Source organism: Capra hircus, chromosome 19 (genome assembly GCF_001704415.2).
Source record: "Capra hircus breed San Clemente chromosome 19, ASM170441v1, whole genome shotgun sequence".
Classification (NCBI taxonomy): Eukaryota; Metazoa; Chordata; class Mammalia; order Artiodactyla; family Bovidae; genus Capra; species Capra hircus.
The window spans coordinates 51831801-51853729 of record NC_030826.1 but is presented as its reverse complement, the minus strand read 5'-3'; the positions used below and the strand labels follow the sequence as shown (position 1 = coordinate 51853729).

Genomic DNA, 21929 nt, shown 5'->3' with positions numbered 1-21929 from the left:
ACTCTTGATAACATTTTCTATCCTTCAGTCTTTATTTCAGACAGGGTCCCATCCTCTACCCTTTGAGGTCTGTTTAGTCTTTTGTTGTGCCTTTCAGAATCTTCTACCCATCCCCCTGTAGCTGGTGTCCAGTCAGGCATTGGCCATAGTTCTCCAGTGAACTGATCTGAAGCTCTGACATCTTATTCCAGAAGGCTTCCTGGCCCTTGTCCATTGCTGTATTCTACTCTGAGGCTTTAAAATCCCCAGACTGTTGTGCTCATTCACCGTAAACTTGTGGCCACTAGAACCCTCAGTGTCTTCTTCTATTGTGCTTACAGTGACCTCAGTGAACTTTGTGTCTTGTCCCTGGTGAAGGTTCCCCACTTTGCCGAGCTGCACATGTCTCCTGTTGGTTGAGAGGAGTTTGAACCTGCTTCTTTCTCCTGAGGGGCTGCTATACCCTATAGTGCCTATGGCACTATCCCATTGTTGCTCCATCTTAATTTCAGCATCCAAAGGTCCATTTAGAAAACCATTAAGCCATTCTCTCTAATAACTCAAAATATAAAGTGCTTTCTTTTGTTCAGTGTCAAATTGCTGATGAAAGAGCTTGTGGCATTTGACCTATCACGGCAGATATATTATCATATTCGGAGAATAATGGCATATTTTCAAACCACTTTGTCTAAATCACATGGACATGCCCCAGGAGCCCAGAGATCTGGTTGCTCTCATGAGATGCAGAGAGAGGAGAGCCTCACCTGTGAGGGAGGGGATAGACTGAGGATGAGGGATGACTTTAGGGATGTCTTATGGCCAGCATCTGGATGTGGTCCATGAGGCCACTGGCAGGTGTCCTCCAGTCTGCAGAGGGTGTGACAGTGGCTGGCTGGGACCCTCCCCGATGGCTGTGAGGAGGTGGGGGGTGGTAATGGAGACACATTCACTTCAATGGTGAGATCACTTGTGCTCCCTGATAATTCGCAGAGATGACTGGGACCCTGATCTCACTGTAATTTTTCTCCCAAGGGTCTCCCAGGCTTGTCAAGCCCTGGTGCTCCAAGTTTTTGCTGAGTGGTGGGAAGGAGCCTGCAGCCAGCCTCCTGTGGGTTCTGTTCTAAAAGCCAGTGCTCCTTCACATGGAACTCTGCTCAATGTCATGTGCCAGCCTGGATGGGAGGGGAGTTTGGGAGAGAATGGACACATATATATGTAGAGCTGAGTCCCTTCACTGCTCACCTGAAACCATCACAACATTGTTAATTGGCTATACCCCTATTCAAAATGTTTTGGTGTTAAAAGCCAGTGCTTTAACTGAGCCGGGGAGGAGGAGGGCTGGCTGAGGCCTCCTGGCTGTGTGTGCATTTGTGTATGTGTGTGTATGGTGGTGGTGGCTTCCCAGCACGGGGACAGAATGGGGATAGAGATGCAGTGTGCCTGAGCATTAGGGCCCCAACTAAAGGAAAGAGCCAGACCTCACGGACCCTCTGGGTTTGGACAGAGGGTGTCTTAATGGCAATGTTAGGCCAAGAGCAGACAGCCCCTTGCATGTTTTGTGTGGGATTGCTCCCACCCTTGCCATGACATGTCCTCAGGTGGGTGCTGGGGGCAAGGAGAGACATCAATAATAACTGAGACTGAACTGGGTTGATAGGGCTCATAATGGGATTCAACTTGACTGAAAGAAAATCATGTCAGTGATGTTTCTGAGTCTCTGAAGCCAAAGGCCACTCCAACCTGGGGAGTTCAGGGTTTACCCTGGGGGCCCCAAAGGTGCAGACATTGAGTGGCTTCTCCCAGGGCTGGCAAGGCAGTTATGCTCCTGGAGGGTCTGAAGTGTACATACCGCTGCCCCAGAAACCTGTGACCCACTGTGCTCGACCTCGGGTCCCTGGAGTAGGTCCTGGGACAATGGTACCAGTCTCCCTGGTGGGGTTCGTGGAACACTTGCTGAACAGATGCATGGAGGGATGATGGGATTGGAGGGTGCACTGGATGGTGTCTCTGAAGTGAATGGACCTCAGAAGAGTTTCTGCCGCTAGCAGCGATGCAAAGACTGCCAGTCAGGCAGATTGCCCATCGGTGCTGCAACAGACAAGTTGCTCCCAGGCACATGGGCAATCCTCAGGACCACAGGACAACAGGCTGGGCCATTCCAGAGGCTGCCCTGAAGAGTCTGGCTCTTGGGTGGCACATCTCTGTGGCCATGACTACATGGCTGTTATTTCAGGGAGAATTAGAGCAGAACAAACACCTGATGGAGCTCCTGGTTGGAGCAGACCCAGGGTATCAGTGGCCAGACAGATTTGAAAGGCCACGGCCCAAGGTGGGGGTGGGGGTGGGGACCATAATGGGCCTCTTGCATGGCTGCTCTGTGGGTTTGGGACCATCCCTTTCTGAGGACAAACCGACCTACAGCCATGCCCTGGAGGGTGGTGATGGTTGGACTGTCAGTGCCCCTGAACTCCAAGCGCCCTCTCTGTCTGCACTTGGCCATCAGCTGTGACTTCAGCTCCCAGGTTAGAATGGGACCTGTGGGAGAAGTGGCAACTCCCATCCCCCAAAGGACAGGTAAAGGTTTCTCTAAGTGGAGCCACCAGCCATGCACAGCAGCTGAAGCATCACCTGGGCCTGCTGCCCCTTCTGGCTGTGTGGTCAGCCAGCCTCAGGCAGGGGTATGCCTGCAGAGAAGGGGTGATGAAGCTCTCTGTGGTCTCAGCCAAGACCAGGTAGGTGGAGAGTGAGACAGACCTTAAAGACACGAGACCCTTGGTGCCAACGCTCAGATGGTGGCACATAAGCCCTCCTCCCCTCTCAGGCAAAGGACGGAAAGGCACATAGAAAACCAAAAAAAAAAAAAACAAAAAACCGTTTGCAAGCCCTTAGGCACTACGTTGGGGCCCAGAGCCTGCAACCCACCAGCATGCTCCAGAACCAGATGGGCTCCCGCCCCCTTGCTCACCTCCTTGTAATCCTTGGGGCATGTTCCCTGCAGTAGGGCTCCAGGGCATGGAGGTGAGAGAAGCACCATGCCTGAATCCCACCCTTAACAAGGTCAAATTCATCCTCTTTGCCTCCGCAAAAAGTTTGTAAGACTCTGGCTTTTCCTGAAACTGGAGGCCTAGCAGCTAAATCTCAATAAAATGCTGTGTGTTTCCAGGTGTTGGGGCCAGTCTCAGGGCTCCCAGTTACCGGGGTTCATGGGCACTTGCCCACTAACTCTCCATCAGGGAGGCAAGCAGCCCCTCCCCTCTAGCAGGCTAAGTGCCTGTCCCCTTCAGATGCTTGATGGACCCCTGGGGCGCCGGCCAGGTTCCCCAGAGCAGGGCCTGCCACTGGCCAGCCCTCTGGCCCTCCTTACTCTTCCATGGGGGCCCTCTTCACCCAGCACCGGAACCTGCCACATTTGGACCTGACAAACCTTGTCAGACCTCTTAGAGGTGCCGCAGAGCATATGTTTGTTGTCAGTATGATTTTATTTACTTTGCAGTGGGATCCATGAGAGCCCAAAGCATTGTGGGGGCTGGGGCCCCAGCGGTCAGAGTGGCCAGTCCCAAGCCTGGGGCAGCAGGCGATTGTATTTAAAAAACAAAATAAAATACAGAGAAAGAATTGCTTGCCACGGACATCAGTGATCTCTTGGTAATTGTGGGAATTTCTTTAAACTTTCCCTAAGACAACAGAAACTCTGCCCTCTGATTAACCCAAGGTGCTGGAGAGAACAAGTGACATGATCTCTCAACCGGAAACGTACTTTCCTACCTAGAAATTGAGTGCAATGTATTTAATGGCCAGATGCCTGCAGCCTGTCTGCACACCCGCCCTGCCCCCCAGAGGCCCAGGGACATCCCTCTCCAGTCTCTACGCCTGACTCAGGGGGCCACAGCCCCCTCCCTGCTCCCAGGCTCGAGTGGGTTCCACAGCCCCAGGGGAGGACCCTGAGGCCTGGACCACGTCCTGATGCAGAGCCAGGCACGCTGCACACAGACATGTCTCTCAGGGTCACCAAGGTCATGGCTCACGGTGAGTCTTCCCTGTGGCAGGAGTGAGGTGGCCTGGGGTGAATTTCACAGAAGAGGCACAGAGGAGTCCTCCCAGCTGGGGACGTGCAGTCAGGCAGATGTGTGGAAGGGTGGGGGTTTGCTGACTCCTGGAGCAGGGTGAGCTCTCAGATTGGGAGCACACCGCCTCTCAGCCAAGGCTGCAAGGCCAGGTCTCGTCCCTGAGTGGCAGGTGAGGTCCCTGGGACTAGGAAACCATCTTCATGACACCGTCACCTGGAGAGTCCCCGCACTAGTCCTGTGAGGTGGACTAAGCCAGAGGCAGTGTTCCCATTCTACAGATGAGGGACCCGAGGCTCAGGGTGGGGAGGTCACACACCTGGAAAGGGTTAGAGGCAGGACGGGAAACAGGTTCCTGACCCCTAGGTAAGTGTCTTCCTTCTACACAGCACTGCTCGCCCTCTGTAGGGGAGCCCTGTCCTTAGGCTTCACAACTGTGGGGGCAGGTCCCTCTTCTGAGCCAGGGATAGCCAGGGACAGAATGCTTTCACTTGGAGGGAAGGCCTTGCAGCCCGGCTTAGAAATCCAAGGCTAATCAGATCCTGGGCCATCTGGTTCCCCAGGATCTCCAGGGGAAGAGCCCAGGCTCAGGCCAGACCCACAGGCTCCCTCCCCTTGCTGTGGGTTCATGGCACAGCTCCCAGGCCGGCCACACCCCTGCACGTGTGTGTGGGATTTCCCGGGGACACTCCGCCTCCTTCCTCTGAGGCAGGGCAGCCTCTAGGGGCCTCTGCTGGGCAGACAAACTGGAAGAGGCTTCCTTCCCTCAGCAGGGTGAACCCAGGTCCTCCTGCCACCACCCGCTCTCCCTCCATGGGGGAGGAGAGGCTAAACAGGAGATGGAGGCTTCCGCAGGGCCAGGGCACAGCCTTGAGCAGATTCCCACCCCACTTTGCTGCTGCTGCTTCCCAGCTATTTCTACCAAACAAGACTCAGACGAGAGAGCTCAGAGGGACCTCACAAAACACCGGGGCCACAGAGGCCCCCCCCACTACAGATTTTGCCCTATTTCCCAATCAAAGCTCAGAGCTGGGGGACCTCTGCCAGCCACTTCTGCCCTCATTTCAGGACCAGCATCTTCATCCTGTCTAGCTGTCTGCCCCCAGCAGGCTTTGACAGAAAACTCAAAGGTCCTGGATTCAAAAACCTCCGTCGTGCCTGACACCGTCCTGTCCAATCAAGACAACACAGCGCTGCTTGCTAATAGCGTCCAGCCCACGTCTGCCAGTGGAACTGCCCTTCTGGACTGCAGACCCTCCTCCTCTGCAGAGGTGGACTGGGCTGGAGGCGGGTCCTCCCCAGCCTGCCCATCCCTCCCTAATTGGCTCAAGAACACCGATTCCCTTGATTTGTGAGTTCCAAGTCTTCCCTGCTGGGACTTAAGTCAGAACCTTCTGGAATAGCACACTGTCCCCTTCTGCACTTAATCAGACCCCAATCCCACTGTTTCCCCAGCTTGTGCATCTCCCACCTTCCCTGGGCCCAGCTTCATCCTGCCATTGTCTCCCCTTCCTTGGGAGGGTGAACCCCACACTGGGCTGGTGAGTCTGTGCCCCTCTGCCCTTTCCTCACCAGCACGTGTGCATCAAAGGTGCCCTCTCTTCCCAGAGGCCCCGACGACATCAGGTAACGTCAGCACAGACATTAGCAGTGGTGAAACTTGTAAGTATGCGTGCACACGCACACCAGCCAATAACATTAAGTGTCATTTTTAAAAAATGGGTTAAATAAGCAGCATCAGGGAAGATGGCCGTGCCGGGCTGATTATCCCGTATTTGCACGTTCTGGTGGTGGGAAGGCTAGAAGTCTAATGACTGAATTATCACCCTAATGCCTTTTGCTGGCTGGGAATAATCCTGGGGCAACAGCTGCCGCAGGGTTTTTGGCTGGTTTCCTCTAATTGCATCCAGATTAAGGGAGCCGTATAAGGGCGGGCTTTCTCCATCCCTCCGGAGCAGTGGGACCTCACAGAACCCATACACCCTAGTCTTCGGCTTTTTGAGGTCCTGGCTGCTCCACGAAGCCCAGACCACACTGGGGCCCAGCCCAGCACACAGAGTGCGAGGTCGGAGCAGTGAAGGCAGGGGTGGCACTTGGTACAAGGTCTTGGGGAGTTGTGAGGGTTAGGGGCTGTGGGAGCCAGGAGGTTCAGAATGAGTGCTTTCCACCCAGGACCCTCAAAGTGAGGGAACCCAGGACCCCTCTCCCTCCACCCGACCCAGCAGCCCAAAGGCACAAGGTATCAGAAAGCGTGCAGATGCACTCTGGCTACACAGGAAGGGAGGGGCGCACTCTTTCCCCGCTTAGGCATCTCCAGTCCCTTCAGTAGAAAGTCATGCCCCTGGTAAAAGGCGAGTTCCAAAACAGTGTTATCTAGACCAGGATTTTGTGGCGGTAATGGTAGACTCCCAATTCCAGCTGCCTACCAGCCTTCTGGTTCCTCACCCCTCCCTGAGTCCCCAGCCCCTAGGCCATGTGACTTCTCTTACTGCAGAGGAAGGTCCATTTCCCCACCCTTAGATGCTGAGTCTGGCCAGGTGACTGGCTTTGGCCAATGGGATGGTGAGCAGGGGTAGCATCTGTCAAGGCTTGGGAAGGTGCCTACACACTTCTGATTCTGCACCTTTGCCTTGGCCGGGACTGGCTTGTGGGAAGGATGCAAGAGGCATGGAGCAGAGCCACATCTGACCTCTACACACCTCTACATGTGTGAGCACCCTGTTGGAACTTAATAGTCCAACCCAGACCAGAACTGCCCAGCCAGAGCTGCTGCCCCACAGACTCACGGGCTAGCTAAGTGCATGCTATTTGAGGCCACCATGTTTGGGGGCTATTTGTTATGCAGCATTACTGTGGCAATGGATAACTGATACACCTGTTCATGGAGATGTGGTCTCTAGAGGAGGGTCAAGATAGTGCCTGGTAACTCAAGCCACTTCCATAACGGATCAGGAGCCATCCTCTGGATGGAAAGGCAATCTTCTTTTCCCAGAAGTTGAGCAGATGAGAAGTCTATCCAGCCTGGACCCTGCTGCTGGACTATAATGGTTGGTACCCCAAGATCTGGGCACTGATGGGGCTCCAGGATAGTCTCCCCAAAAGGCTCCTGGACTGAGGTGTCAGCAACCTGGAAGTCCCAGTGTCAGTCTTCTGCCCACTGGAGGACATGGACACATAGAGAAGCTGAGAAGGGAAGAGGCTGATAACTTCCTCTTTCCTGTTGATAAACAACTTTTTAAAGTGGCGCCATCCAGCAGCGTCCACTCTAAGTGAGTAAAGCTGGGGGCAGGAAGAAGCCTTGGTTGGGCTGTGTCTCTGTGATGACTCTCAGCACTTCAAGGATTTTTCTCCCCAGAAGGATGTTCAGGAGGATTCAAGGAACGATTCCAGGCTCTTTGTTCCTGTCAGTTCCCGTGCGAATAGCTCCAGTCTTCTATGCTGGCTGGGAGCCTTCCCGTGTCCTTGTCTGTCCTCCTCTAAACCCCAGAAGGAGTAACTGGGGAGGCTCTGGGAGCAGGGAGAGCATGCTGGGAAGACCTGGTTCCCACACAGAAAGCAGGGTTGCCCTGAGTGACGGCTATTGTACTGTGGTTGCTCACGCATCTGACCACCGGAGACGCTGACTTACAGAAGACTGGCGGTCACGGCAGAACGCAGACCCTGCAGGGAAGTGGGAGTGTTTCTGGCACTTTCAGCTGCCTTTGTCTTGTTGGTCAGTTCACATTGTGCCCTTTCCCTCAAACATTACAGATTCCCTTCAGAGAATTTTGCGTGCGCACACACACATACATACCTCGACCCATCGAACCCCAAGTTGGTCGCAGTATTTGGTGAAAATGGCCTTCAACACTGCTAAATGTAGACGATTCTTCAACTAAGGGAGAAGAATCCAACACTTCAACAGCCCGTGCTCAGGCTCACAGGCAGCAGATTCCTTCACATACCAAGAGGGTCGGATGTTGAAACGGACAGTGTGAAAGCCCCCAGCCTCCTGCTTTTACACCTCTCTACCCTGAAATCAGTGGGGCCTTCTCTTTTTTTTTTGGCAGATTTCTTCACATCAGCTTTGCAGCTGTGGCTGGAGAAGCTGTGGAGTCTGTTTGATTTATTCAAAGAATGAAACCTGATGAGGGGGTGTGCCCAGCTTGCAAAGATGTCTCTGGGCCTGGATGGGACCCCCTTGTTCTGGGCTCCCCAGTGCTGTCTCTCTCCTTCTGTCTCTGTCTCTGCCTTTCCCAGTGCCTGGCAATAATACCCTTTGGTGGCTGATGAAGCTGGAGGAACTCCTGGGTTGTGTTGAGATCCATCAGAGGTGGGCAACACGAGAACCCAGCAAGCCTGCGTCTCCAGGTAGGGTGGTCGTGCATCCTGGTCCCGCTGTTTGGGGAGCCGACTTTTCTCTGGGCAGCTGGTGGGTTTTATTTCTGGCACGTCCGGACTCCAATTTTGTCTTTAATACGAAAAGTTTCCCTTCATGTTGCTCAAGGGCATTTTCCTTCCTTCCGTTTCTACCATCCTGTCCCCTCCACACCCATCCCCACCCCCTCCCCCATGCTTGGGACCCGGCAGAGGTCCCCTCACCCCTCGTCCAGCGCAGGGAGCCCAACCTATCTGCGGAAACTGAAGCCTTCTCGGGGCACCTTTGGGCCCTTCCTGCCTTCTCTGGGGGGCTTGGGGGAAGGCATCTCCACGGTGCCCCCATACGGGCAGCTTTCCGACCCTGGGTGCTGGCCCGTGCACTCCACGGCAGGCATGTAACCGCTGTCCCACATGCCAGTCCCACACAGTTTGCACAAGTCATGCAGGCTACAGGGGATCCGCGGCAAGAGGCGAAACTGGTACAGCAAACTCCTCGCCTGCAAAGAGAGAGGACAGTGGTGATGAGGGACAGCAGGCAGCTAGTGATCCAAGAGCAGCAACAGTCAACACCCGAGGCTGCTCCTTGTGCCAGGCCAGGGTGAGGGCTCTGCCTGCCTCATCCCTTTCAACACCCTGATCCAGCTGAAGGCAGTGGCTATAAAGTTTCACAAGCCGCGCTCCCATGTGGCTCGACCCAAAGACGGCTCCCCCAACAGCCTTCATATGGAAGGTGAACAGGGCTGCCAAAAGTGGAACAGGGCCCACCCTGTCCCTCCCTGGCTCAGCCTGGCCCCATGGCTCCACCTCTCTGCCCTGCAGGACTTCTTCAAGCCCTCTTCCTGCCCACTCCACCCCAGACCCTAGGCCCTCCTCGCTGCCCCTGGAAAATACCAGAAAGCGTTAAGAAGTGGTGTCTCCAGCAGGAGCCTGGGAAGTAGGGAGGTGGCAAAGGCCCCATTTATCCCACTAACCTTGGATGAAAGGTTGGCCACCTCCCCTTCCTAAGCCTTCTGATTAGTTTTCCCAGCTCTGGGCTATGAGTGAGGTGCCTCACGGTGGAGGACCTGTCTGTCAAAATGGGTAATCTGTTCCTTCCATGAGGAGAGAGGCCTCTTTTGTCAGCCTGATGGGCATCCTGAGCAGCTGCCAGACATTCTGACCTTGGTGGGGAGCTCCCAGGATGGAGGGTGGGGGCGGGGCTCTGCATGTGGGCAGGAATTTATAAATGTGGGGGGTGGAGCTTATAGGTGCCCCTGTAGGGGTGGAGCTCTGGAAGTAGAGGTGGGGCTCTGTGTAGGGAGGGCAGGGCTGCACGTTGGGGGGCCACACTCACCTTCCTGAGAACAAGCTCCCCATTCATGTGCATGGCCAGGTTCCCAAAGTGCAGAAGCATCTGGTCGGTGGCCAGCTGCTGCTCAATGACATCATCCCCGTAGATGGCCACGATGGCCACACAGATGAAAAGGTGGAAGTAATCTGTCTGGGGGGTAGAGAGTGGGTTCAGATAAGGCCCCTGACCCAGCCCCGGGTCCTGACTGCCGGTAGAGGCCACAAGCAGAGCTATGGGGTCAAGGGCTCCCAGGTGAGGCCGTCTGGGTTTGTACAGCCCTCGGCAAGCCCAGCAGCCTCCTCAGTTTCCCCACCTGCAAATGGACCAGTGTCAGCACCTACATCCAAAGACTGCTGTGATGCGTGAAAGGGAGATGCTGGGGTTGGTCACCGACAGGCAGCTGGTCCGCTTTGGGGAGCCCTCTAGGAGCCTCTCCAGCACATGGGCAAAGAACACGCTCCTCTGAAGCCTGGCTACTACCCATTCTGGGGTCTTGAGAGACGGTGAGTCAGAACCCTGCTCCAGTGGGTGGTGGAACATGCTATCAAGGAAGATGAACTTTCCAGCAGCCACCCACTGGTCACTGTGCTGAGATGACTCTTAGGTTTGTTGGTAAGAAAACTGGGGAGGAGAGCCTCAGAGCCAAGCACAGCAGCTCCGCATAGTTCCCTACAATGAGCCCACCCTCTTTAACCAGATTTCAGGCCCCATTGAGGACTCCGCTGCCTTCCCTGCAGGCTGCCTCACATTTTGCTACCCAGCAAGGCCAGGCCTGCAGCAGGATGCTGGCGCTTGGTCCTCATGGGGTACATCCTGTGTCCTCTCCAGCCCGGATGCTTTGAGGGCACACTGCCTTTGAGTCACACTAGCTCCCGGGGGCAGAGGAAGGACAAGGACCACCAGGAAGCCTGTGTTTAGTCTCCTGACGTCGGCCACCCAGCCAGACAGAACCCTGTTCCTTCCCAAACAGGGCCAGGCAGAGCCTTGGATGCGCGGGCAGAGGTTACGGGCAGCAAACACCCCACATCCCACCCACTCTGGAGAGGCCATTCCCAGACTGCCCAGCCCCTTCCTCTGAATTAATCTGGAGTAGTCTTGCTGCGGCTCAGAACAATCCTTCTGCAGCTATTTGAATTGCGGCTGGGGCTGGTGGGGTAGGGTGGGGACAGGACAGCGGAGGAGTTTCAGGAAGGTTCATGTCCAGCTCCTTTGGGAGAGGATTATGGGGAAGATAAGGTGGGGCACATTCTAAAAGCGGCTGGAGGGCAGTACCGGACTAACCCCAGTTCACTGGACCAGGCCCAGGGCCCATCCCCGGAGGGCAAACTGGAAGTATAATAAATGAATAAAACAGAGCCCTTCACACTCTGGGGACACTTTAAAGTTAAACCAGCTGGTAGTGACCGCCCCCCACCTCCCGCCAGAGCTCACTCTAATGAATTAGCCTACCCCCGCTTACCACCATCCTACTATCCCCCGCCTCAACCTCCTGCCACTAATTTGATCAAGGGGTGGGGCCAAATGAGGCTAAATTTAGCCTGAGAAATGGCCCCATCTGTTGGGTGATGCTCTGGGTTCACATGTAACATTAGCTTAAATGTGATGTCCCGAAGGTGGCAAATTTGCTGCTAGAAAAGATGCAATGAGGCTTTGTGCAAAGCAGACACAATTTTTTTTTTTCTTTTAAATGTGATCCAGTGTTTTGGACCATCCTTGCCAGTGCTTCCTAGATTCCACCCTGCAGTACACACAGAGCAGGCTAATCCACACAGGAAATGCAGCCCAGACCTGGGCCAGGAGGGAGCAGGAGGAGGTGGGCGAGGATGGATGAATCCGAAACAGCCCGTGGTACCAGCAGCGGGCTTCTTCAGACTCACTTCTATCAGACATAATCCTTCTTCAACACTAGTAAGGAGGGCAGATGCTGATGCACATTTCTGAGGGCTGGTGGGCGTGCGCATCTATCAGCAAGGTTTGTCTAATCCAAGCTGCGCCAGCTGCCATAGGAAGGATGGAGGCCGCTCTTGCAGAAATGGACCTGGCCACCTCTCGGATGCGTCAATACTATTTTTTTTTTTTTTTAAGGCTAATGGATTCAGAGAGACTTGCCTATCCTTTAACATGGCCTGCTTGTTGCTAATTTGGGCGTTAAAGCCTTGTGACAGGGCCAGCGAGAGGCTCTCAGGGGAATTTGTTGAGGAGATGCTGATAATGAAGGACGGCAAGGGGAAATCACGTCCCTGCGAGGTGACAGTGGGCGGGGCCCGGGCTCTCAGAGGGGCTGGCAGGGAAGCAGGATCTCAGGACCCTTTCCCTGAGCCATCCCTAGGGGGACAGGCAGGTGGGCGCTGGGTCCGGCATGTGGGCACCAGCGTCCTGCTTGGCCCCGCAACGCCTTTCACGCTGATTGGTTGTGACAGGAGCGTGCTCAGCCCCAGAACATGGTAATGAGTGCAGTCAGTGGGCAATTTGCATCGATTTCAGTTACTTGGGAGGCGAGTTGCAGGTCGGAGGCTGGCCACGTGGGACTAGAAGGCAGTCGCCGTGTGAGGGGCTGAATGTGGCCTGTGGGGGGCCAGGGATGGTGGAGCAAGGGGACCCCAGAGGAGGTGCCCAGTTATGCGGGCACCCTGCCCTCCTCCTACGCCAGGTGCGCCCGCCTGGCTCACCTGGTAATGGGCCCAGCAGGCCTCCCAGATGCGCAGTGCCTCAGCCTCAGGAAACTCCCGCTTGAAGCACAGCAGGAGCCAGCGGTGGCAGAAGAGCATTTGCAAGCCGTCCTCGCCCAGTGAGACCAGGTGCTGGTAGAAGCGTGCGTGGGTCAGCCGCAGCAGCTCCCGCAGGTACAACTGGGGGCGAGGCCAGAGGAATGAGCCCCCCAGGCCCAAGCAGGCCTGCCTGCCTGGCCCCAGAAGCCCCCTCCCACCGAGGCCCTTCCTCATCGGGCTCCCCTACCCTCAGAGCAGGTGTGCCACACGTGAGGTCTCTATCTGCTCATGGGTCTCCACCCACTTATTCTGTTCTGTCACTGGAAGTCTGACTCACATCTGTCTTGGTCAGTTTAGCCCAGATTTTGGACTGTTCCAGAGGCTGTGGCAAGGGACAGCAAGAGCAACCTGCGGGTGGCAGGTCTGAGGCCAGGAAGACCCCTGGCTCTCAGGCACCACATGGGCTGTTTCTGACACCCCCTCCTTTCTGAGATGTCGAGCAAAGCTTCCTTTTGACAACGCCCCCTCCCCCGCACCCACTCAACAACCTTCCACTCCGATCACCTAGATTCATCATCTCCCATAGCTGATTCAGAGCAGAGAGGGGGCATTTCTGAACCCCGAGAGGCTTGATTCCTGTGCTTCAGGTCACCACCCAGTGACGTGGGACCAGATTAAGGCTATTTCTGGCAGCGTCCGGCTTGGGCTGCTGACTTCACCAGCACCGTTGTAAAATCGATCTCCAGCAGCTAACGAGTCACGGGGCCATGTGCTGTGGAGCCATCAGTGGCAAATCACGTCAGAGCCCGTAATTGCCTCCCCAGGTACCGTGGAAACCTGACATCACAGGGCCGACACAGAGAGCGCGGAGTGGGCAGGCTCGGCTGAGATCGCAGCCGGGGGATCCTACGGGGGGGTCTTGGTGACTCACAGGTCCCTTCCCACACAAACAGCCCATTGTTCCTACTTGAGACAGCCACTGGGGTGGCATGGAAACTGATTCTGAGGATCCTTCCAGACTGGCCAGTTTCTTCACCTAGTGGCCCAGAGCAGGGTCAACAAGTCCAGGCAGGCAGCTGACCCCCTTCCTCCCTCCCTCATGGATGCCCCCCGCCCCTGCTCTGGTGCCCCTTCCCTTCCCCTTACGTCCCCACCTCCCTGCTCCTGGCTCCCTCTCCTCCAGTCCCCCTGCTGTGTCCTGCTCTCCTATCCACAGTCTTCATCAGCTTCCTAATAGCTGGCCGACAGGAGTGCTCCTTGGTCTGGCATTTGAGGCCCTCCATTCAGCTCGACCCTCACTGCATGTGAGCCACCAACCTGACTGGGCCACCCAGTGTCACTGCCCAAAAATCCCTGCTCAGCCAAGTCTTGGCAGGCCTGGCAATGTTCATGGCCAGATCCCGTGTGCCGTGGAGTCAGCCTGGCCCAAGGAGACATTGGGACTCCTCTTGGTTCCCTCTCTATCACCAGAGCTCTTTCTGTATCACTCCCTAGCACACTCAGCATCCTGCCCATGCACTATCAGCTTCCAGGCTGAGAATCTCTCAGACTGGGGACCCGAGACCACGTCCTAGCACCAGCAGCACCTGACAGGTGATTGGAGTACACAAAGAGTGGGCACTCCCGGCCCCACCTTACCCAGTTTTGCCTCCTCACTCCCAATTTTCATTGCTGCCTGGTCTGTGTAGGTTAGCAGGGGTCATGGTGGGAGGAGAGCTGCCTGGGCACAACAGGCCTGCTGCCCTCGAGGTGGGGTTGTGATGACTATCCTGTGGGCCTCAGGCGGCTTCAAGAGCCCCTCCCATTCCCATCCCTAGGAACCCTGGCTATGTCCCCTGTGGGGGACCCAGATACACCTAAGAACACGTTTTATAAAGCACAGGGCCAGGTGTGATAGTGACCCCTTCCCCCCAGGGAACCTGGGTTAGGATGCCACATGCAGGGAGGAGGGAGGCCACATGAGGAGCCTCTGGACTGCAGGAGTGTGAGGTGGGGATGGCAGCATGTGTCCTGGGACCTGGGAACAGCATGTGTCCCTCTTGGGGGAGCTGTCCCTAGTCCACGGGCCCAGGGCTAAGCACCCCCACAGTCTATCAGCAAGGCCCACCTTGGCTTTCCCACTGCTTGGTGACCCACAGCAGCCAAGCCACACACATCTGAGAGCCTCACCAGCTGCTTCTCCATGTCCTCGTCCCTAGGAGAGCTGACAAAGATTGTGTTCTGCATCAGACCCACAAAGCACCAGAAGGTGTCTGACTCGTCCAGGACCTCAGCCAGGATGGGTGCCACCAGGTCCGACATGCCCTGGGAGTAGCCAATGGCTGGGTTGTACACCGCATAGTTCAGCAGGATCCTCCTGGAGATGCAGTGCAGAGAGCAGGGAGGTCAGTGGAGGGTGGCCATAACGTAGCAATGTGTTCTCCAGGCCAGTAGAACCCCAGGCTGGAGACTGGGCTCTCCAGGCCCCCATGCTTCACCTTGATCTTAGAGGAAGGAGAGCAGCTCCTGGGATCATCTCCAGGGCTTGGGGAAAGGTAAGGGCCTGCACTTAGGCACTTACCAGCCCCAGTCCTCTAGAGCAGAGCAAGGAGGAATGTGGATCTGATTTTCTTAATGGTCGACTGCCTGTGACAAAGGGTGGGCTGGCAGGGACGTTTTTTAATGGGCTGCTAATTTTGTGCAATTATTTGCCAGGAGGCAACAGAATGTCAGAGATGCCAGCCTCAGCCCCTATGTGGCTTGATCTCCCAGAGGAGAGACCCAATGGGAGAGGGAGACACTCGGGGGAGGCGGGTTCACAGCTGGTGTGGGCCAAGCAACTGGCTTGGTGGATGCCCAGGGGGCAGGGCCTTTGCTGGTACCTTTGGGAGGGGCTTCCAGGCCCTCTCTGGGTCACTAGGACAATAAGGGGCCCATTGACATTGCCTAAAATAGCTAAGGACTCTCTGATTCTGGGGCACTGAACCTAGAAGAAAGATCCTTGACCCCTGCAGAAGCATCTGCGGCTGGTCCACTTCCCAGAGGGTCAGCTGAGACCTGAGGGGTGAGGTGAGGCTCCGCAGCGGCAGATGGGAGTGAAACCCAGTTGGGAAGGAACCCTGCTGGCCGGGGAGGCGGTACCTCATGCTCTCCACATTGGGATTGCCTTCGCCTCGGAAGAACTGGTTGCTCCGATCTGTCCGAACCACATCCTTGTCCACGGTGAACTGAACGTTCCGCCAGAAAGCTCTGTGCTCTTCAGGGGTCATGGAGAGCCTGGCACGGAGCAGAGAGCCCGCTGGGAGGTCAGCAAGCGTCCCACCCGCCCCAGGCCACCAGGGGCGCCCCTTCCCGCCCTGCTCGAAGATGGGAACTGGGGTCGTTGGCCAACCCTCCAGCTGCCACTGACTCTGGGCAGGGTAGGGCGTTGTGCACAAGGCTTTCCCAAATTAACTCGGTCTCACTGGTCCCAGCGTCTGGGGGAGAGCTCACCGAAACTACAGGGTCAGGGAGGCCCAACAGACCTCAGCAACCCCAGTTCCCAGCTGCCCTCCCCTCGACGCCAGCCCCGCTGCCACCCCGGCGTTCAGTAGTGGGATGTCAGCGCCTCGTTAAGTATGTTGAAAAAGAATTCTAAAACCTTGACATGCGAGCTAAAGAGAGCCAGTCCCGGGGCCGGGCGCGGGGGTAATGACTGCACTTATCCAGACCCATCGCTCACGGTCCTGGGAGACCCATTTTCCAAGGAAACTATGGGTCAGAGAACATATTATCAATGCTGAATTGCACCTCAAATTGCCTTTCCAAATGGCATTTCCCTCCGCGGCTCCGAGGGGGGGCGGCGAGGGTTTCCCCTCCGCAGTTCGAGGGGGGCCCCGGTCGGGCGCCGCGGTCACCTTTTCTGCTGGATCTCGGCGTATTCCTTTCTCTTCTGCACCCGCAGCGCCTCCCTTTCCTCCGACGTCGACTCGTGGCTGTAATAACGCAGCAGGAAGGGCCAGACCTCCCCTCGGATTGACACATCAATGCCGCCGAAGAAAATGGCCTGGAGGAAGCGGCAAAAGTTGGGGAGGGGCCAAAGCAGGACCGCTCAAAGCACCCCCAAATCCCCGGAGATCTGTGTTTTGGTGGCTTTGCTGCGCCTTCTTGACAACTGATGCCTTGATTCAGATCGCTGCAATTTGCACATGTTTAGAAGGGGAAAGTGCCGGCCCCCCATTCCCATACAGGACACAAACCAGGCTCATTTCAATGTCAATGCCCCCCCCTGGTGCGGCGCTCAGATTAACCTGTCGTTCTCACGTCAGGGCCTTAATCCCGGTTTTGGAATCGCGGGCGCGGGCTGCGAGCTCTTCTATACACGCTGTCGCGGGGTACCCCGAACCCGCTCCGGAGGTTGCTTTTTCATCGCAGCGGCTTTGATCGCTCTATCGGGCGCGTTCACACAGCCGCTGGCGTCAGCGGACCGACCGCCGCCCACCCCCCTCGTCCCCGAAACCCGGCCGGAGGCAGCGGCCCGTGGGCGCGGCCCCGACCCCTGGCCTCGAAGTCGCCGGGCCTCACCTTGCGAAGCTTGTACTCCTCTTCCACTTGCCCCAGCGCATTCAGGTGGCGGAGCCAGGCCGCCACGTCCAGCCGTCGGTACATGCTCTCCTCGGGGTGCGTCTCGGAAGACGGCAGCTTGGGACGCCGGATGGAGAACTGCATGCGCGTCTTTTCGTCGGCGACCTGCTGGACGCGAGGACCGTCGGGGCGGGGAGGGCGGGGGGTGTGTAACAGCGGCTCAGACGCTCGGCTTTCGAAGCCAGCCCGCGCTCTTCGCGGGATGTAAACGCCTCCCCCCCTCCCCTCTTCTGAAAGGAGGGGGACGCCTCTCCCCCGCATACAAACCCCTAAATGGCAAGTGTAATTAGACGCAATTAAAATGAAAATACCGTCCGCTTACCATGGTCCCCCCTTGCGCTCCCAGCTCCCGGCCCACTCCCACCGACCGCCTCTCCCCTCCACTCTCCCTCCGGCCCCGCCGCAAAGACGGAATTAATGCCTGGGACGGCCAACTTCCCTCTGCCGGGAGGGCCTGCAATAAATTACATGTGATTGGCCACATACAAAGGGATGGCTGTTCTGCGAGCGGGGAGCCCGCCTGTCAGGTTGTCTCCACGGGCAGTCACGGATCCAGGGCAAAACTGCAGCTGACATTTAATTCAAAAATCAAAGGTTGTTCAATGTAGGGGGAAAAAAAAGCCATGCTACTGTAATAAGGGAAGCCAGCAGGAGGCTCTGTGGGAAGGAAAGGAATTTTAAAGTCAGCCCGTTTCTAATAAGCACATACACTATCTTAAACAGATAATTAAAGAGCTCTTATTACATTTGTATGTAGATTGAGGAAAATATGGCAGGAAGCCTTGTCAAAACATGATTTTTCAAGTGCGGAGTACTGCCTTTACCAGAAGCCTGGGCACATGTTTTAAACCCAAAGTTGCTGCTCTGTTTGCCCCCAGCGACCACAGGTCACACCCTTGAGGCCTGGGACTCCAAGGGAGAGAGTGGGTGTTCTGGTCTGGGTTGGAAGGGAGGCGGGAAGGGAGGGGAAGGGAGGGGAAGGGAGGGGAGGGGAAGGGAGGGGAAGGGAAGGGAAGAGGGGGCAGCACCCATTCCCCCTCCCTAGCTACCTGGTCTTTGAGGTGCGTCTCTGTACAGTATTTCCACTGCTGAAGCACATCAGGCAGCTTGTCCAGGCCACCGTGGTGGAAGTGGAACACCTTGTACTGGCTTTCCCGACTGGCGACGACCAGCTGGCCACTGGTGCAGGCCTCATCGCTGAGCGGCCATTGGAGGGGGGAAGAGAACAGACCCATGAATATGTAAACACGGGTTTTTATTTCCAAGTATAATCAGAGGCCGCTATCACTCGACCTCAGAGGCAGGAAACAGAAAGTCCCCCAGGAGTTTGGCTGCTGGCGGGAAGCAGACAGAATTGTGCCCTCACAGAAGCCATCACCCTCTTTGCTGAAGAAGACAAAGCAGCTCCCTCCTGGGGAGGCCCCAGGTGGGACTGTCCTCGCCCCCAGGAGATCTGCCAGGGCAGCCTTCAGTCCCCACCCCTGCCGGCCAGGTCACATCCTCCCTTCTGTCCTGGATACCATGGAGATATCATGGAGATATCATGATATCATATCATCTATCTCCTAGGGGTGGATGCCCTGACATGGAATCAGATTTGGAACCCAGATGGGTGGGCACTAAGGAACTCCCCTCCAGTGGGCTTTCCATTAAGCACAGAAGTCACTCTGGGAAAATCCTCCAGGGAAATTCACTATATGTGCCTCAGGGCCATCACCCAACCTTGACTGCCCTTTCCTGAAACGCAGGATAGGGCTTTGCGTGTGGGAACCCCCCCAGAGGCACAATTGCTTCTTTGAAGCACTGGTCTTTGGCTGGTGCTGTCCTGCAGCTTTCAGGAAGAGAGGCATGAGGTAGCTGTTAGGTGGGGAACTGAGAGGGATGGCCCCCCATCATGAAGAAAATAGTGCCTCCATCTAGAAAGCCATAGCCTATCCAAAGCATGCACGGAGCAGCTGGGCCTCTGACTGGGTGACCAGGAGCTCCCTGCAGCTACTGCTCTCTGTGTAGCCCTGGTTTGTCATCTTGCCCCAAACCAGAGCACAAGCAACAGCTGCTACCATCACGCTGAAGGCAGAGGAAAGAGTTTGGGAGCTACCCAGACCCGGCTCCTGGGGGGCAGCCATTGTGGGGCACTGCCTCCAGGGCACTGGTGATGCTGGGAAGCAGACGGTTGGGAACGTTAGGGTCCTAGACCCAAGCACGGCCCCCCGGGGACACGGCAGGCACACAGGCAGCTTCCAGAACATGGCCAAGAGGGCCTCACCTGAAGAAGAGGCGCAGGGAGCGCATCTGGCCCAAATCCACTCGGAACACACCACAGATCTGCTCCAGGGCGCCGGCCCTCTGCGGCTCGTCCCAGCGCTGGGGACCGTCCGGGAACTGCAGGTGGGCATCCACGCTGGAGGGGGAGCTGGTGGAGCAAGTCATATGAGGGCCACACGTGTCTGTCGTGCAGTCATGGGGGGAAGGGCAGGGAGGGCTTGGGGAAACCATTTAAACATGTGTGTTGCTCAGAGACATAGCAGAGCACATTGTGCAGAGAGGTTCTCCATGAACATCCATGAATGAATGAATGAATCCCATCACAGGTCTTGCCCAACTACTTTAATGTGGATGGGAAAGCACTTTTGTGACCAAATTCTGTCCTACCTCTGTAAAGGCACTAGGCTGTCATAATGACAGCTGAGGTCCTACTGACTGGGTTTGAGCCCTTGCTGTGTGACCCTAGGGGAAGTTAGCAAGCTTCTCTGAACCTTTGTTTCCTCCTTTGCAAAGTGAAGATAATAACAGGCCTTCTAGTAGAATGAACAGCACTTGGTGCTGGGCACCCTGGTTTTCAAGGCTTGCTAAAGAAGCCTGTTTTGCGCCCGTTTTAGACAGCATGGGGCTTCCATGTGGGTTCACACTGGTTCAGTATTTTCCTGAAAAAATATTGATTCCATAAGGAAACATTTCGGCTGCAATGCTATTAATACTACCAGTAAACACTTAGTTGAGCCTGGCTCTGTGTTAACCACTTGCCCTGTGCTTTTTATCATGTATAATCTTCACAATAATCCTAGGAAATGAGCGGTTATTATCCCCATTGTACAGAACAGAAACTAAGGCTCAGAAAGGTTAAGTAACTTGTCCAAGGTCACACAGTTAGCAGGTGGTAGAGCTGGGATTTGAACCCAAGCTTTGTGGCATACATCTTCACCAGGGTATTCGATGGCCTCTCAGTTCAAAGTTCAGCAATACCACCCCATTCTTTTATTCTGCCTCTTTAAAAAATTCATTGTTTTATTCGGACCCTCGGTTGCAAAATATTTTATTTCATGGAATCAGCTACACAGCAGGTAAAATGACGTCTCTTGAGATTTCATAGTAAACTCTAGCAGATGACTGCTAAAATAGAGTAAAGGCAAACATCGGTCCAACCCCAACATCCTGCAGAGCTAAGAGTGCAGTCGCTTTAGCCCGCTTTTCCTGTTTAAGCCAAGAACATAAGAAGTGTTGGAGGCAATTAATCTGAAGGCACCTCTTCCTCAGATGGGCACCAGGTCTCCAAAGGAAGCTACTCGGGATTGTTCAGGCACCATCTGTCTAATTCGGAATTTCCTCAAAGAGGACGAAGACTGGCCTTAGAACATTTGCTGCTTCTAGAACAGCACTGGGCCTGGTGTGCTGTTCTTCCCTACCTGCCTAAGGAGGTGGGTGGAGCCAAGTCCCCCCATTTCTGAGGGGCACCTGGGGTCTCCCAGGAAACAGACTCAGGTGAAGACAGACAGCCGGATGGGGAGGAAGGCAGACAAGCTAAAGCACGCGGCAACACGACAAACCCAGACCCAAAAAGGCTGAGGGATTCCCTGTCCTCCTGAGGGGACCCTGACCGGGCTGCACTATGCAATGATTGTTTGCAAAACAAGGCAGGCCGCAGGGCTGAAGACAGCCCCCCACCAAGCCGCTTCTCGCAGCATTTCATAATCTGCTTATTGAACAATGAAGCCGCAGTGGCCAGAGAGCATGTGCTTGGCATGCTTCCCGACTGGGCCGGCCCATCCGGGCTCACCTCCAAGCCCAGCCAGAGAGGGGCCACTAAAGGGTGGCATTATTTCCAGTCCCCCCACCTCAGCCCTCCCCACCACCACTCCACACGCACACACACAGCACGATCCTCTAAAATCTGCATGCTCTTCCCTACATGCTACGTGCTGCTCACCCCACAGGGCAGGCCATGGTTTGCAGAAACCAGATCCAGGATGGACACTGGCTCTGGCAGAGTCCTGGCTGAAGCTACTGCTCCCCTGCCGTGGTGGAAGGACTGAGGCCCTGAGGGGAAGGAGCCCCAGAGAGAGGGTACCCCCCACAACACCTTCCTGTAGCAACTTGCCCCCAGGCAGAAGTCTGCCTGAACCCTTTTACAACTCCTGCGGGGGAAATTATTTGCATTAATTGATTGATTGATTAATTCAAGACCTTGTGTTGGGACCTACAGCTGGGGTTCCACCATTCAAACTGGAGCAAAGTTGATGGAAGCCTTGGTTCTTGTTATTTCGGGCCTGTTGCAGCAGATGTCTGTATAGTCATCTAGGTCACCAAGGGCCACATCTGCTTCTGCCTCAAGATCCATTGCCATGGGGTTAAGGGCTGTATCTCGTTTGCTCTTCTGCATCTCCAGCTCCCAGTACAGGCCTGGCACAGGACACAGAGATTTAATACCCATGCCTGGGGTGAAATTTTAAATGTCTGGGAATTTTAAACTCATAGGAAAAAAAAATGGAAATAAAATCTTGGGAAATTTGAAATATGTATAATTTTTTAAAAATCTTTTTATACATGCAAAGCCTTTTGGTTTTAGGAATATTCATATGTGCTGCATATAACCTGGCTTGTTCATAAAAT

General features: G+C 55.5%; 1 protein-coding gene across 5 annotated transcripts in view; it reads right to left on the bottom strand.

Annotated features, from left to right (window-relative positions):
• Positions 3440–21929, bottom strand: part of TBC1D16 (TBC1 domain family member 16) — an 88300-nt gene continuing 69810 nt past the window's right edge. For 2 of the 5 annotated variants that reach the window (XM_018063644.1, XM_018063648.1), the window contains 9 exons: positions 19309–19455; positions 18092–18239; positions 16983–17150; positions 16316–16464; positions 15561–15695; positions 14610–14796; positions 12402–12581; positions 9736–9882; positions 3440–8899 (listed from right to left, as the gene is read on the bottom strand). In XM_018063644.1, coding sequence (XP_017919133.1) covers positions 8651–8899; positions 9736–9882; positions 12402–12581; positions 14610–14796; positions 15561–15695; positions 16316–16464; positions 16983–17150; positions 18092–18239; positions 19309–19455 — 1510 coding nt within the window. In that variant the 3' untranslated portion in view covers positions 3440–8650. The remainder of the gene's footprint in view (positions 8900–9735; positions 9883–12401; positions 12582–14609; positions 14797–15560; positions 15696–16315; positions 16465–16982; positions 17151–18091; positions 18240–19308; positions 19456–21929) is intronic. The other 3 variants (XM_018063645.1, XM_018063647.1, XM_018063646.1) reach the window with 3 other exon arrangements.